Below are 13,699 nucleotides of genomic sequence, written 5' to 3' on the forward strand. Positions count from 1 at the left end.
CTGTCCCTGACTGACAGCTAGGTCTTTCAAAGCTCTAAGTATGTCAAACAATGGTTCTTCCTTTAATTGCCTAAGTATTTGAATATAACGGGTATAGTTGAAAATATACAGAATGCATACAAACACATGTAACACATAGGGCATCTCGTTATTTGGTTTCATTGTTCGGCAGACAATTGACAGCTAAGCTGATAGCATTTTTTAGTATCCCACTGGGAAGTCTAAAGGTCGAACTCACTATCACGATATGTTTGCACAACTTTTCACTCGCTCCGGTAACTAGTAACTAAAGCATTTTAATGACCTTGTTGTACGAGAATAGTGAGGGAATTAACCCCAGCATGTGAAGCATGTCATACTCCCTTAATTAATTTCTCCGATGGTGTAAAGTATAACTTACTGAGCAATATACGTCAAATATATTTAAGTGCTTCATTATTATTATTAGTTTGTGACGAATATATTCTGGTCCTTTCCAAGTAACGAGGTCAGTCAAACATAGGTATGTACGGCGATAGGAAAACGAAACAAACAAAAAGATCATCAAACAAAATAAGCCAGACAAAACCACCAACAACAAAACCGCTATAGCTGACGCAGCCGACCAGTGCTCATTAAAGCTCGGAGAAAAATACTATGGTTTGACATTGGGTTGGCATATACATTTCATGGCATAAATTCATTTTTATTTACGACTTCTCACAACACACCCTAAGTGAATCAAATTTGACCTCATCGTGAGACAATGGACGGACGAAATAAAAGTTCACCGCGATGTCATACAAAAGTACGCTGTAAAACACTATTTTTACGATCGACGTCTGAATTTTAATCAAATTATGGTACATCTGTCATATCAATGTAACGGATTTAAATTAAAATTAATGGCATAATGTCAAAATACATTACCGGTTGTTAACTCCCGAGTGTTAACCCTATCAAACACTTTGAATGGGATGAATACAGTTGAAATAGTACAGAGAAAAAAAAACACAAAAAGACTGAGCTGACTAGGGTTCGATACGTCCACTAGTTTCATTTTCCGACAACAGGCCTTGCGAGCTGCAGTATCCAACAGGGGAATAAAGAATGTCAATCAATCGGTCACGAAATATTTGCATATCTTGTACCGCCGCTTTGTCATCAAGTAGGCCTAATGAGGCACATTTTGACCCAGTTGTGAAAGCAATAAGCCATTGAGTGAATATAAACAATGATTGACAATAACACTATCATCAGGGTAGGATAGAAATAGGGGTGAGGAATAGAAAAAAAACCTTTAGTGGACAGGGATATCCCGTAGGGCACACCTGGATCCGATAATGAACCCTGCAAAGTCCCATATTTGACCATTAAAATAGTGCCAAGTGGCCATACGATTGGTAACCGAATTCTTGTGTATGATTTCAATTATCCCCACAGCAAAACGAAATTTGTGAAGGAAACTTCACGTAGGTATTCTCGAATCATTTTCTGATTGGACGGCCCATATTTGAGGCATATTACATTCCAATTAAAAAGAAGTGTCTTGTGAGAAATTTGTGTACCTTCTTAAAAACGCCAGATTTCAGATACGTACTCTGACGAAGGCTGGTAAAGTCCGAATAAAGGAGTTCAAACGAATGAACAAGGAAAATGTGCAGAGACAGGAAATCGTTCACTCAATTGGTAACCTCCGCAGACGTACGCCACTCCCTTAAAACATAATCTGTACCCGTGCTCGTTTCTGTGAAAGTATGATTCTATTTTCTTCGAATCAACTGCAAGTTACAGAAATTGCGAACATAGAGTCATATTATCTGTTTTGTATCATCACTGGTAAGACTTTCCCGTGCAACCACTTTAGATCATTCGTAAAATTGCATGTTTGTAAGCTAGATATCTGTACGAAGTGAAGTGTGTCGAGAGACAAAGTGACTAACTTATGTTAAACTCTACTCTCTTGTCTTATGATACCCGAGCATTTTGTGTTCTGAGTGGTGCTCGTATCCATTGTAAAGCCGACTGGGCTGCGAACTAGGAAGTCTTAATAGACAGTTTGCATTGTCCTCATAAGACTACTTCAGTTATGTCAATACAGTTATTGACATAATGAGTTTGCTTGTCTGTTTTTATTTATGAAATTAAAAGCTTCACTCACAAATTTGAATGCAATTAGAAACTTGTATGAGCGGGGATATTTATTTTTTAAATTTTGGATTTACTTTCTGTTTAGATATTTGGACATTTAGATATATCAATTTGACGTAATTGACCATCGAATCCTGCTGGAAATCTCTGTGTTTGGTGTGTATTTTGTTTATTCAAACTCTAACTTTCCAATATATACAAAAGTTAAGGTAAGAACGTCATTTGAGAGCACAACAAAATTTTGTCCAGCGCCCTCAAACATCAATCATTTGATTCTTCATCATCTTTACGGTAGTGCTAAGGTCAAACACATTATCGTAATAACTTTGTTCATGCGTAATTTAGTTTTCACGGAAGGCGCCCTTAAAAAAACTGAATCTTGTTGGAAATCTTTAGCGACCTTTCTCTAGAAATTTACACTAAAGCAATAAACCGTTCTTGAGATATCGATAGCACATACACAGAGTCAGAGAGACAGATAGAGCGAAATCCGTATGACATAAGCTCCCATGTGTGAATATGAGAGCTAAAGCTTCAACCAAATGTAAATATAAAACCTATTTACTCCCTGTGGAAGATTAACTTTGTGACATATGTTAAATCAATAAAGCACGTTGACATGTGCTGCAAATAATAGTTCTGAGTATTGGCCGTTAATATATCACTTTAAGTTTATTATATCTACATAATAGAAATTTGCCACAACGCAGATGGTCACTTGTCGCAGATACGCCACACAGAGGTGGGTAATTCTCACTGCTACACTTGTATCTCACGAGCATGTTTATTAATTTTCGTTGAGGTAATTTCATCTATATTACCAACGTGAATACCGCGTCATTAACATCGGCATTTAATACAAGCTTAAGTAGATATATTAAGTAACATGTACTCACATTCGATTAGCACGTCGCTGGTATGTTTTCATGGTCACGTGATAATCAGACGCGGCCTAAATGAAGCAATAGAGAGGTTTATTTACATGTAATTCCGTTCGATCAGTACGCGTAGCGTCTTTGTCACGCCCCCCCCATATCGAAATTAATGTTTTCTTAAAAATTACATGAATTCCGGATATTTCTGAGGAAAAATGCAACAAAATCGTCGGGAACGCACAGCTAAACCAAAATATTCACATGTAAGCACGGATACGCGTACGCCACTGCGCACCGTCAGACTTAATCGTAATTATGTGTAACTAAATCTATCTAATGACTTTCGTGTCGAGACAGTAAGAGACTTTTGCATACGTTGTCAGAATCCTCGTACTCCGTTTGTTTAGGATTTCCTGGACGGTAAGTTTTGTGTGAATTTAGGCGAAAAAAATAATACTGATATCTGAATATTGTTGTACAGATTATGAGGTTATTACGAAAACACCACAAAGGATGCACGAGGACATTAGCGCAGCGTATCGCTCGACGCGAAGCGGAGGGCGATGAGAGGCGCTAATGTCCTCGTGTATCCTTTGCGGTATTTTCGTAATAACCTTATTATTAATATCTTACATTCGTGGCTGGGGCATCAAATTGTCAGAGTACAGACTGTTTTCGTGCAGTGTCGATATAGCAAGTGTAGAACAGGATCTCGGACGCGCTTCAGGAAGTTCTGGATATATACTGTGTGTGTGTGCACCACACATGTACGTACAGAGCGCGCGAGACATGTTCTGGCACTCATCCAATGAGTCCCTTGAAACTGTTCAACAGAGCAGATACAGCCGCGGGGGATGGGGCGCATTGAAACGGTACGTGTTACGGAACGTCGTTCCTTACGGCTTTTTAGCGCAAAATTCAATTGTTGTCGATTGTAGTGTATAATACTGTACAGCACTTGCTTCTCTCTCCAGGCATGAATATGACCTTACAGTCTCATTCGACGGAAATTTTGAGACATCATTATGACTATATATACGAAAACAAAGCAATATAAGGCAATGCTGGTATAAGGCAATCTTGATTTGTCGTCATGTAAATAATTAACTGTAGCAAAGACATGCGTATTCCACTTTACTGCTGTTCGATGGGCGATAAATAACGTGTACTTTAACCTCTTTGAAATGTGTAAATAGAGTGACGTGTTTGTCTGGCAATGTAATCAATTTATCGTGTCTATATATCGCGGATAAGTTCTGAATTAAGGTTTAGTAAATTCAAAATCTTTTATCACCGATGAAAAATATTCGTCGACAATGTAGATTGGCAAAATCCTGTCACTCTCAACGGGTAGAACGCTATACTGAGCAGCGACAATATGTCTGCGATACCACATCATTCTTTGGAACAGTGGTTATGCTGAACGCCACACATTATTGATACCTGTTAATATCCTATCAACTTCAAACCCGCTTGTCACAACAGTCCCATAGTACTGCCGGCGATATCAATTGCAGCTCATGTAGCAACATATTACATTGATCCCTGGCTGGTTTGAGGCGACTTTAGTTTAAACATGTTTCGCCGCTAGGAAGGCGGTAGTAAAACATCATGCGTGCAAGAAACAGTCTCCCTACAAAGGTATTTGATAACACTACAAAAATTATAACTTGGACGCATTGTTAGTTATACTGATAGAAATGATATTGAATTTTCTTATCGATGCTTTTTTCAACGTTTGTCCTGTTTTTATGTAGACGTCATGTTCATTTTTTTGTGTCTTTCTGTCTGTCTGTCTGTCTGTCTCCTAGTATGTCAGCCAAAATGTCAGTCAGTCTTTACGCACACTTGCACGCTCAGTTATGCGATTGGATTTGTGTATATACTACTACCATTACGTTTATATGTGAACTGATATGTATGCATGTTAAAAACTACATGTACGCCACCCTATTTAGTTGAAGTTATTCAAGTATCCGTTGATATTTGCTTGAAACTAGTTTTAATTTTAACATTTTTGAACGAATTTTCTGATTTGCAAATTTAGAGTACCGACATACTTGATTCTGATTAACACCCTTATTTTATCCATTATATCACTATACATGTCGCCCGATCAAATACCAGGCCATAGTCTCGATCTTTGGCCATTTATAGAACTCATTTCATTAAATTAAGTTCGCAGATTCAATTAAAGCTTCCCATTTCAGATTGAGCGAAAAATATCGAAATTAGTAATATGTGTTTTAACAGATATTTTAGTACTTTCATTCAATGTTTTTGATGACGAGTTGAGACCCTTGAAATTTTATAATTATTTTTTATGCTTTTTAAGGGGTGCGACAACTAGCTAATACTTGGGTGGGTGTTTCAATGACTTAGTCTAAAATTGGAGTACCTAATTTCATCATAATTAGGGTCTAAGACAAGCTATGATTTGATCAACAAAATTTAGTTGAAATAAAATATGTACTTTCACCGAATTTTAAGTTTTTACATGAAATTTATTAACAATGTCTCCAGACTATGGCTTGCCATATTGGTCTTGCTAATACTGCTCTTCGTCTTTTTGCAGTTTGCTCTGTACCCTGGTTGTTCCACTATTTATCACTGTTGTTTTTTTGTATTCGTTGGTCGGTAATTTGCTCGCGAGTTCGTTTTTGCTCTTTGAGAGGTACCCGGATTCTCCACCATGTATTGAATTTACCTTTGACTCCCCTCGAATGCGAATCCGATGGCAGACAAACAAACATTGGCTAACAAACATTAGTTTGGGGAAGCATTTCAGTAATAAGAATTAAAGTGGCATTGTCTCCAAGTGTGTGTACATGTAATAATGTTTACACGTTCAGGTTTGTGATATATGAGCAAATTTTCTTCTCCTTAGTTCATAACCTTGTTAATCCAATTCAGACTGTTCTAACAAGTCTTGATGACGGTTGTCTACGGATTGTACTTCAAATAAGTCAATGACGTCATTATGATAGTGATTTTGTGCTCCTTTACAGGTTTGCTTGGTTGCTAGGGAGATGTATATTCTGTAATTTTTGTAATCTTGGAATTTTACTTTTAATCAAACATTTGAAGAATTCCACGGAATGTAAATAAACATTTCAATAATATTTGGATTTTACTTTTCGTTAAACATTTTACTTGACGTTATTGAAGATTTAATCTTGTAGGGATTATTTTGTGTTCGGAATGTTTATCGTGCATTTTTCATCCCAGCTGTCAGCTAACACCTCATACGAAAAGCCAGGTGAGATTTACGAGAGCACAACATGATGATAGGTCTAACGCCCTCAAACATCCACCAGGTGGTTCTCGATAAACTTTTTGCTACAGCTGAGATAAAGCAATAAAATGATCATACATAGTTTAATTATCGCACGGTTCAAGCTGCATCTGTCTATCAAGTCCCGGCTAAAACAATCAGCCGTTCTTGAGATATCGCTAGAACAGTCATACAGATAGACAGAAATCGGCATTGCAGTAACGTCAATCATAGAACCTCGAGAAAAGGGATCTGCCTGAGAAAGCCGCTTTGCAGGGAGATCAAATGAAACTGGACTCGATCTACAGCACAATGTGCGGTTCGCCTTTAGACAAGTCCTGCATGCGGGCCTTAGGCAATGTCGTTTTCGAATTTTATGAAAAAATAATGTAAAAGTGTACTGTTAAAAGGTGTCCTCAAAAATTGTTTAAAAACTATGTTTTCTTCTTAGTAGCAATATTTGATGTATGTGAAAGTATACAGGGAGTCAGTATGTTGCTGTAAAGAGACAGATTTAAGAATACAAATCCGAAACATTAACCACTGCGTTACCTGATTTAACGATGGAACACGTCACAAGTTGTTTTCATTCCGTGATCGTCCGTGAATCTCGAAAGTTGCCCTCGTCCTGGCATAAAAAGACATCATAAATCGCTTCGTCATTAGTGCGATAATGGATATTCAAGACACTTTCCGTTGCACAAACAACGTAGGCTGAACAGATTCTTATCATGTAACATGAACGCTTCTGAACACAACATACAGACGAATGTTACGTCATTGTGGTAGGTAATTGGATCAAGTACGCATACAGAGTTGTCTTTTCGGCGACTGCTGGTCAAACAAAGTTAATTTATTACAACCTAACCAGCACAAAGGAAGTTTCGTTATTTCTCTTTTCTGTTTCTGTTTTCTGTGCCTATGCTCCCATGCATGTACATAGGAACTAAAAATACTACCAAATGCAAATGTGAAAGTAATTTGTTTCCTGTTTGTTCACTAAAAGATTAACAATGTGACGTATGTAAAACAAACTACCCACATTAACAATTCAAACAAATTCTAAAAGGAATAGTTAAAGTGACGTGCGCCAATATATCACTTCTACTTTATGATATAGACATAGTAGGGATTTTGCAACGACGTAAAGGACTATTAATTGCAGATACGCCAGAAAGAAACAGGTATGTTCGTACATGTATAATTTTGGTGTCTTCCTGGCCATCCATGTAGTTGGCTAGAACCCATTGATAATATTACAAACATCGGCACCAAGTCTGCTTACATTTCGTTACATCCGATAAGTGGGTAAATTCGTTATCACGTGATAAGCAGATAGGGCGTGCGTGAGGCAATGATTTTCTTTCAGACGGCAAGCGACACTTGTACTCATAGTCCGGACTACAGTGTGGTATTTTTTCAGGATTTCCATCTTAATTTAAGCGAACAAGATCATGTGTAAGGGTAACTAGTGAAGCATTTTGTGATACCTGATTGTTTTTGTAGAGATTGCACACAACCAAAACTGCTGTTCTCGCTCATCATGAACACAATAATGTAGTTGCGCTTCACTTTTAGCGGATTTAAATTTAAAGAAAGGAAAAGTTGACAGAAGATTACAATACCTGTAACTCACATCATGTTTATCAGTTTAATTTCTTCGTACGTCAACATTACATTATGAGCCAAGCTAATAGCATTCTTTGCATCCAACTATGAAGTCCAAAGGTCGAGCTTTCGATGACGAATTAATTGCTTAGGCTATATCGCATATAATGTCATTTTCGACCTCTTAAATAAAAAAATAGCGAACAAATAGGAATTTCCCAACGATAGGATACCATAAAATTTAACACTCCGATTAACTTTTATTATCAGAGTGTTAATTTTTATTTTATGAACGTTGTTTTTGTAGAGGCACGTACAAGTTTTGGCAAATACAGTCAATCGCCACTCACGGTACATTCTGAAAACTACAAATAACCATTGCATAACTTGTATATTTTAGATCATTATTCGAAATTCGGTGCATGACAACAGGAGTCGAAGACGAACAAAAGTATCAACGCTCCACTTGCAAACTGGCAGTTAACATAGAATGACCGTTGAGTCATTAAGAATCGACGGAATTAACGCTTTTGTCGAACTTCTCGACCCCGGAGATGACGCTTGGGCGCAATCGCCATTTCTGCTCAGTCGGAGTAGAGTAGGTATGTCAGCATGAGTCACCTCGTCAAAATTGCATTTTATGGCTTGTGGAATGTGTCAAAGTTTCAGAAGGAAAATATGGATTCCTGTGAGAGTTGGTTTATACCTGTTCTGTTCCGTTCTGTTCTGTTCTGTTGTGTTCTGTTCTGTTCTGTTCTGTTCTGTTAAGTACCATGCTGAGCACGGGACATGTATTTCACGGAGATTTGATTTTCCCTGCCTATTGCCGAACGTAAATCAACATTAACATCTTTTATCACCCGAACGCGCCATATATAGAACTCGATGAAGCTTATTTGGTACCCTTGCAACTGAAAGATGCTATCTGTAGGCTTATAACGATCAGAGCTTTGCAATGAGTTTCCATCCTATAAACTTTCAGAATATTATAACATTATAATATTATAGTATTATATATTATAATACTATTATCTAACATATAGATACATAGACGATGTTATTTCAATGAATAACTCTGAATTAAGTAAATACCTCGCCATGATTTATCCTCCAGACTTGGAGATTAAAGAAACTACAGACACGACCTCTTCTGCTTCATATCTGGACATTTTACTTGAATTTGACTCTAATGGTCACCTTTCTACTAGGCTATATGACAAGAGAGATGATTTCCACTTCAGTATAATCAATTTTCCACACCTCATAAGTAATATTCCACTCTCACCAGCTTATGGGGTATACATTTCCCAGCTTATTCGATATGCTAGAGCATGCAGTTCATATGGTGATTTTGTAGAGAGACATGGCCATCTCTCTTACAAACTGTTAAATCAAGGTTACACCAGAGCAAGACTTGTCTCTACATTCAAACGCTTTTTTGGCAGGTATCGCAAGCTGGTAAATAAATACAACATCTCTCTTCGACAAATGATTGCTGATGGCATCGGTGACATTGGGCTTAGTTAGTGACCACTACCTATCTGGCTTACAGATTGATATATGGCGGGTGCCACATGTGGGGCAGGATGCGCTTACTATTTTCGAAAAACCTGACATCACTTCTTGGTCTTCTGGCCAGAGGTCCATATATCTTTCTTTCATGAATATGACTTTGTTTGTGTACCGTCTATTTACTATCTGTTCTGTGCTGTTTTGTGTCTATGTTTATAACCATTGTCTTACGAATTCTGACCCAAAGACATTGGATTATGGATTGGTATGATTGCGATTATATATTATTTATTATAATTTTTTTTTTGAATTTGAGCACCGCCCGGTTTATTCTCAATATCATACTCGGAACATTCTACAACTTATATTCCCGTTGACGACTGATGACTGATGAGTCACTGAAATTATCATAACGCTCGATCTTCTGTAGTCACTGTGTATGATGAAAGATGGTTCTATTACAACAAGGAGACCTATCTAAATTAACATGCTAATGCAAAAAGTACTTGTAGTGGCCTCTGAAACAAACAAAATACCACATTATCTCTGTACGTTTCTTATTAAAGGACACGAAATGCCTCTATTTTCCAAAATGTTGTTAAAAAGTAAATGGTTGTGAAAACCATTGACGAGCAGCATTAAATTAAAGAACATTTTAGTCACGAGAGTAAATATAGTGTTAGTTTTTCCTGGCAATACATTTCCGGTACTTTTCGGGTAAGTAAATTCAAATCTTTCATGCTCTGTATTTGTTTCTCGTTTTGGGAAGTTAGAACTCATCAGCATCAAGTTGTATATAATCGGTTATTTCTTACTTGTGGACATTGATATTACATGAACAGTTCAAGTTTAATTGAACAAGTTGGATACATTGCACTTTACAATCTGCCAATTTAACATTCACTTTAGCAAATTCTAACCTGGTACAGAATATACTGTCAATTTTCAGAAAAGGACAATACCTCCGAGAGTGAAGAAAAGATAATGGTTACTCTTGGTAGTCGCTATGCTGAATCGATCTCCAAAATCAGCCAAAGGTGTGAAAGGGGCACTTACTCAAAAAATGGTAAGAACTAAAGTTGAACATTTCTGCCAGTTCTCTTTGTTTGTGCATGAAGGCATGGTTAAACGAATAACTACTATACTATTAATTACAGCGTTTAGCTTTTACTAAAGCTAATTGACAACGCCATGAAATAAGTCTAAAAGCTACAATCCCATAGGTTAAGATATTTCTACTTTATTTTGTCGGAGTGAGAGCAGTGCAATATCCTTGACATCTCATGAAAAACTCCCCACAAATCCTTCGATCGCAGGTTCTGACTTGCATTATCGTGCATGTCGAAAGAAGAAACACCGGTGCCTCTATTTTTGAATCTTTCATTAGTGTCCTGACATTTGTTTGAAATAAAAGTGTAATATGCAGGCATAACTTATATGTATTTAGAAATAGTGTAAATTATGTATAAAACTAACATGCTCAAACTTCATATCTCCAAAGTAAATTAATGGCTACCGGAAGTAGGTATGCGTTGCAAATAACTTTCAATTGCAAAATATGTGTTCTCTTTTCTTTACATAGATGTTCAAGTTGTTATGGATACCTTTGCATACTTCGGTCACATATCAATATGCCTCTCGGATTTCCCAGAAGGCAACAAAAACAATGGCGTCCATGAGGGAATGGCAACTTTCAAAAATAACAAAAATAGGAAGTCCAACGAACTGCAATATCATTTTCGCGAACAAATAATAGAACAAGGATCTACAAAGAATAAAAGAACATTTCACAGTGAGAAGGCTGTAAGGGTCTCCACTCGGTTGAAAGCAAGAGTTGCAGACACTAATCGTAAGCAGAAAACTAATACAATGTCATGTGAACGTCAAAGCATGATACTAAGACGCGTCAGGGTAAGATCCAAGGAACTCGAATGTAAAATCAAGAAGAGCTGCAACTCCTTGCAGCAGAATAACACACCGAAGCTACATTTCCTGAATCCGTCGAAAAGAACCTCACACAAACGTACAAAACGCGGTCGAAGATCCCAATATGAGGCCACTATAACAAAATGCTCGAAGATACGCAACCATTTAAAATGCACTGAGTGCGGCAAGACATTTAAACGAAAGAACCACCTACAAATTCATCACCGAATACACACACAGACGCGGCCATACTCATGCAAGCAGTGCGGTAAGACATTCACTCAATCCAGCAATCTCAACACCCATCTCATGACTCATTCGAAAATACAGCCGTATGCCTGTAAAGTTTGCGGCAGACGATTTTCTCGCAAAGACAACCTACAGCGCCATCGCCTTCTCCACACAAAAGAAAAACCACACAAATGTAACGACTGTGGCAAACGTTTCTCTGATCTGGGTAACTTGAAAAAACACTACAAAGTTCATTCAAACGAAAAGCCATACCTGTGCCACCACTGTGGCAAAGCCTTCAAGCGTCAAAATAACCTGGACGTCCATCTCCGGATACACTCGGAAGAATATCTGTACTTTTGCAAGAACTGTGGTAAGAAATTTAAACAGAGTTCGAACCTGAAACAGCATCAGAGGATCCGTTTAAATGAACGACCAAATAAGTGTGGAATCGGTGAGAAAACATCCAATCACGTCGCTAACCTTCGTAAACATATACGAAGCCACACAAGCAAGAAACTTCAGTCTTGCTTTGTACGTGTGAAAATGCTTACCGAGAAAAGTAGCCTGAAAAGACATCAGAGGGCGAACACCTGTCGACGGAAACTCCCTGCCGATGCGACAGCGGCAGGTATGCGGACAAGTAGGAAGGCAACCTGGGATAGTATCTCCTCACCCTTTCAAGAGAAACCAAAAAGTAGTACAAAGGCGACGAATCATCAACGTATGTGACATGTAACTAACTTTGCCTGAGTTGTGAATGTTAAGTGCTTCGTAACCATGTCACATGGTCCTAAAAGATCTTAAATGGTCTTCACAAACGATAGATCATATTTCTTCAAAGTGTAATTGATGACAGGAATTTCGAAAATGGGGATAATGTATCTGTATTGAGACTTTTCCTTTATAGCCTTTACTTCCTTTCTGAAGACTCGGATACATGTTTATATTAAATAAAAAGAAAGAAACTTGCCTGGACCGCAGTGAACGCTGGCAGTACCATTGATTGGATCGTTGTATGTGACGACAAATATATGATTACTCGATCTTTTTGAGTCTCAAAGGTTTGTTCGTTGTCCCTTAAGAAACCTTTTGAAAGCTTATAAAGCCAATACCCCTTATTAGTTGTATCATATTTGTAAGAAATCATGTATGCTTCGTCAGATACATGACAAAGTCTCGTGTTTAACGAAGGTAAGAAAAACACGAAGCCGTAACCTTGTTCACGACACAGGGAACTGATATCGACTTACAGTAGATTAGACATCAACGTTAACAGTTGCACGTATATCATGCACATTGTCCTCTTTATATGCACACAAAATGTGTTGATAAACCAGACATAAAGGATACCGTTATATAACTCCAAACAAGCGTTAAACGTACGCGACAAACTGCCATACCACTCGTCCACTATATTACGTGCACAAATATTTTAATGCAACGTTCAGCCTCTTCGCGTTTTGCTGATGTTTAGACTTACAAGAACTATTTTGCAGTATATCGCCATATATTGGATATACACCCTAATTACACTGAAGAGTGTTGTGGCAACATGGAATATGTGTTGAAATGATACTTTTTCATAATCAAATGAATGATTTTAAATATTAAGAAGTCATGTCTGTGTATATTATAAATAATTGATATGAGATGGGTAAATTTATATATGTAAGTTACATAACGAAGTTTAATATCAAATATTATTACATATGTAACACAGATTACCAATCTGCTGGCGGCGAAATAAAGTTGGTATTTTCACAGACAGAGATAATATAGTCCCTCTGTATTTTTGCTTTTCCTACAAAACACATTTCTAAATATTTTAGCTTTGATTGAGCTAATTATCATTGCTTTTAAATATTTTACTAATTGCTCACTGTCAGCAAAACATGTCACGTGTTCTGCGAAAATAGGTCACGTGCCATTAAATAATGTTTACATAGATGTTTACATAGAAAACCATGGTTAAGAAATTATTTCAAGCTAAAGCATGCAAATAAGTTATTATCCAGTACTACTTTCTACATTTAAATATTGTCGCCTGCTCCTGAACAACATTAAATATTGAAGCGGATTGTATATCTGTGGAGGAAAATAAGTATTACGATTGGCAGAACTGTTTTTATTTGGAACATTT

The 13,699-nt window shown here is 37.3% G+C and overlaps 1 protein-coding gene across 1 annotated transcript; it reads left to right on the plus strand.

Annotated features, from left to right (window-relative positions):
* The first annotated feature begins 8,295 nt into the window (after window positions 1–8,295).
* Window positions 8,296–12,288, plus strand: LOC139128407 (zinc finger protein OZF-like). The gene is made up of 3 exons (XM_070694184.1): window positions 8,296–8,489; window positions 10,349–10,465; window positions 10,982–12,288. The coding sequence occupies exons 1-3, from the start codon at window positions 8,378–8,380 to the stop codon at window positions 12,286–12,288; spliced, it is 1,536 nt and encodes a 511-aa protein (XP_070550285.1). The 5' UTR covers window positions 8,296–8,377.
* The last annotated feature ends 1,411 nt before the right edge of the window (window positions 12,289–13,699 follow it).

Source organism: Ptychodera flava, chromosome 3 (genome assembly GCF_041260155.1).
Source record: "Ptychodera flava strain L36383 chromosome 3, AS_Pfla_20210202, whole genome shotgun sequence".
In the NCBI taxonomy this organism is placed as follows: Eukaryota; Metazoa; Hemichordata; class Enteropneusta; family Ptychoderidae; genus Ptychodera; species Ptychodera flava.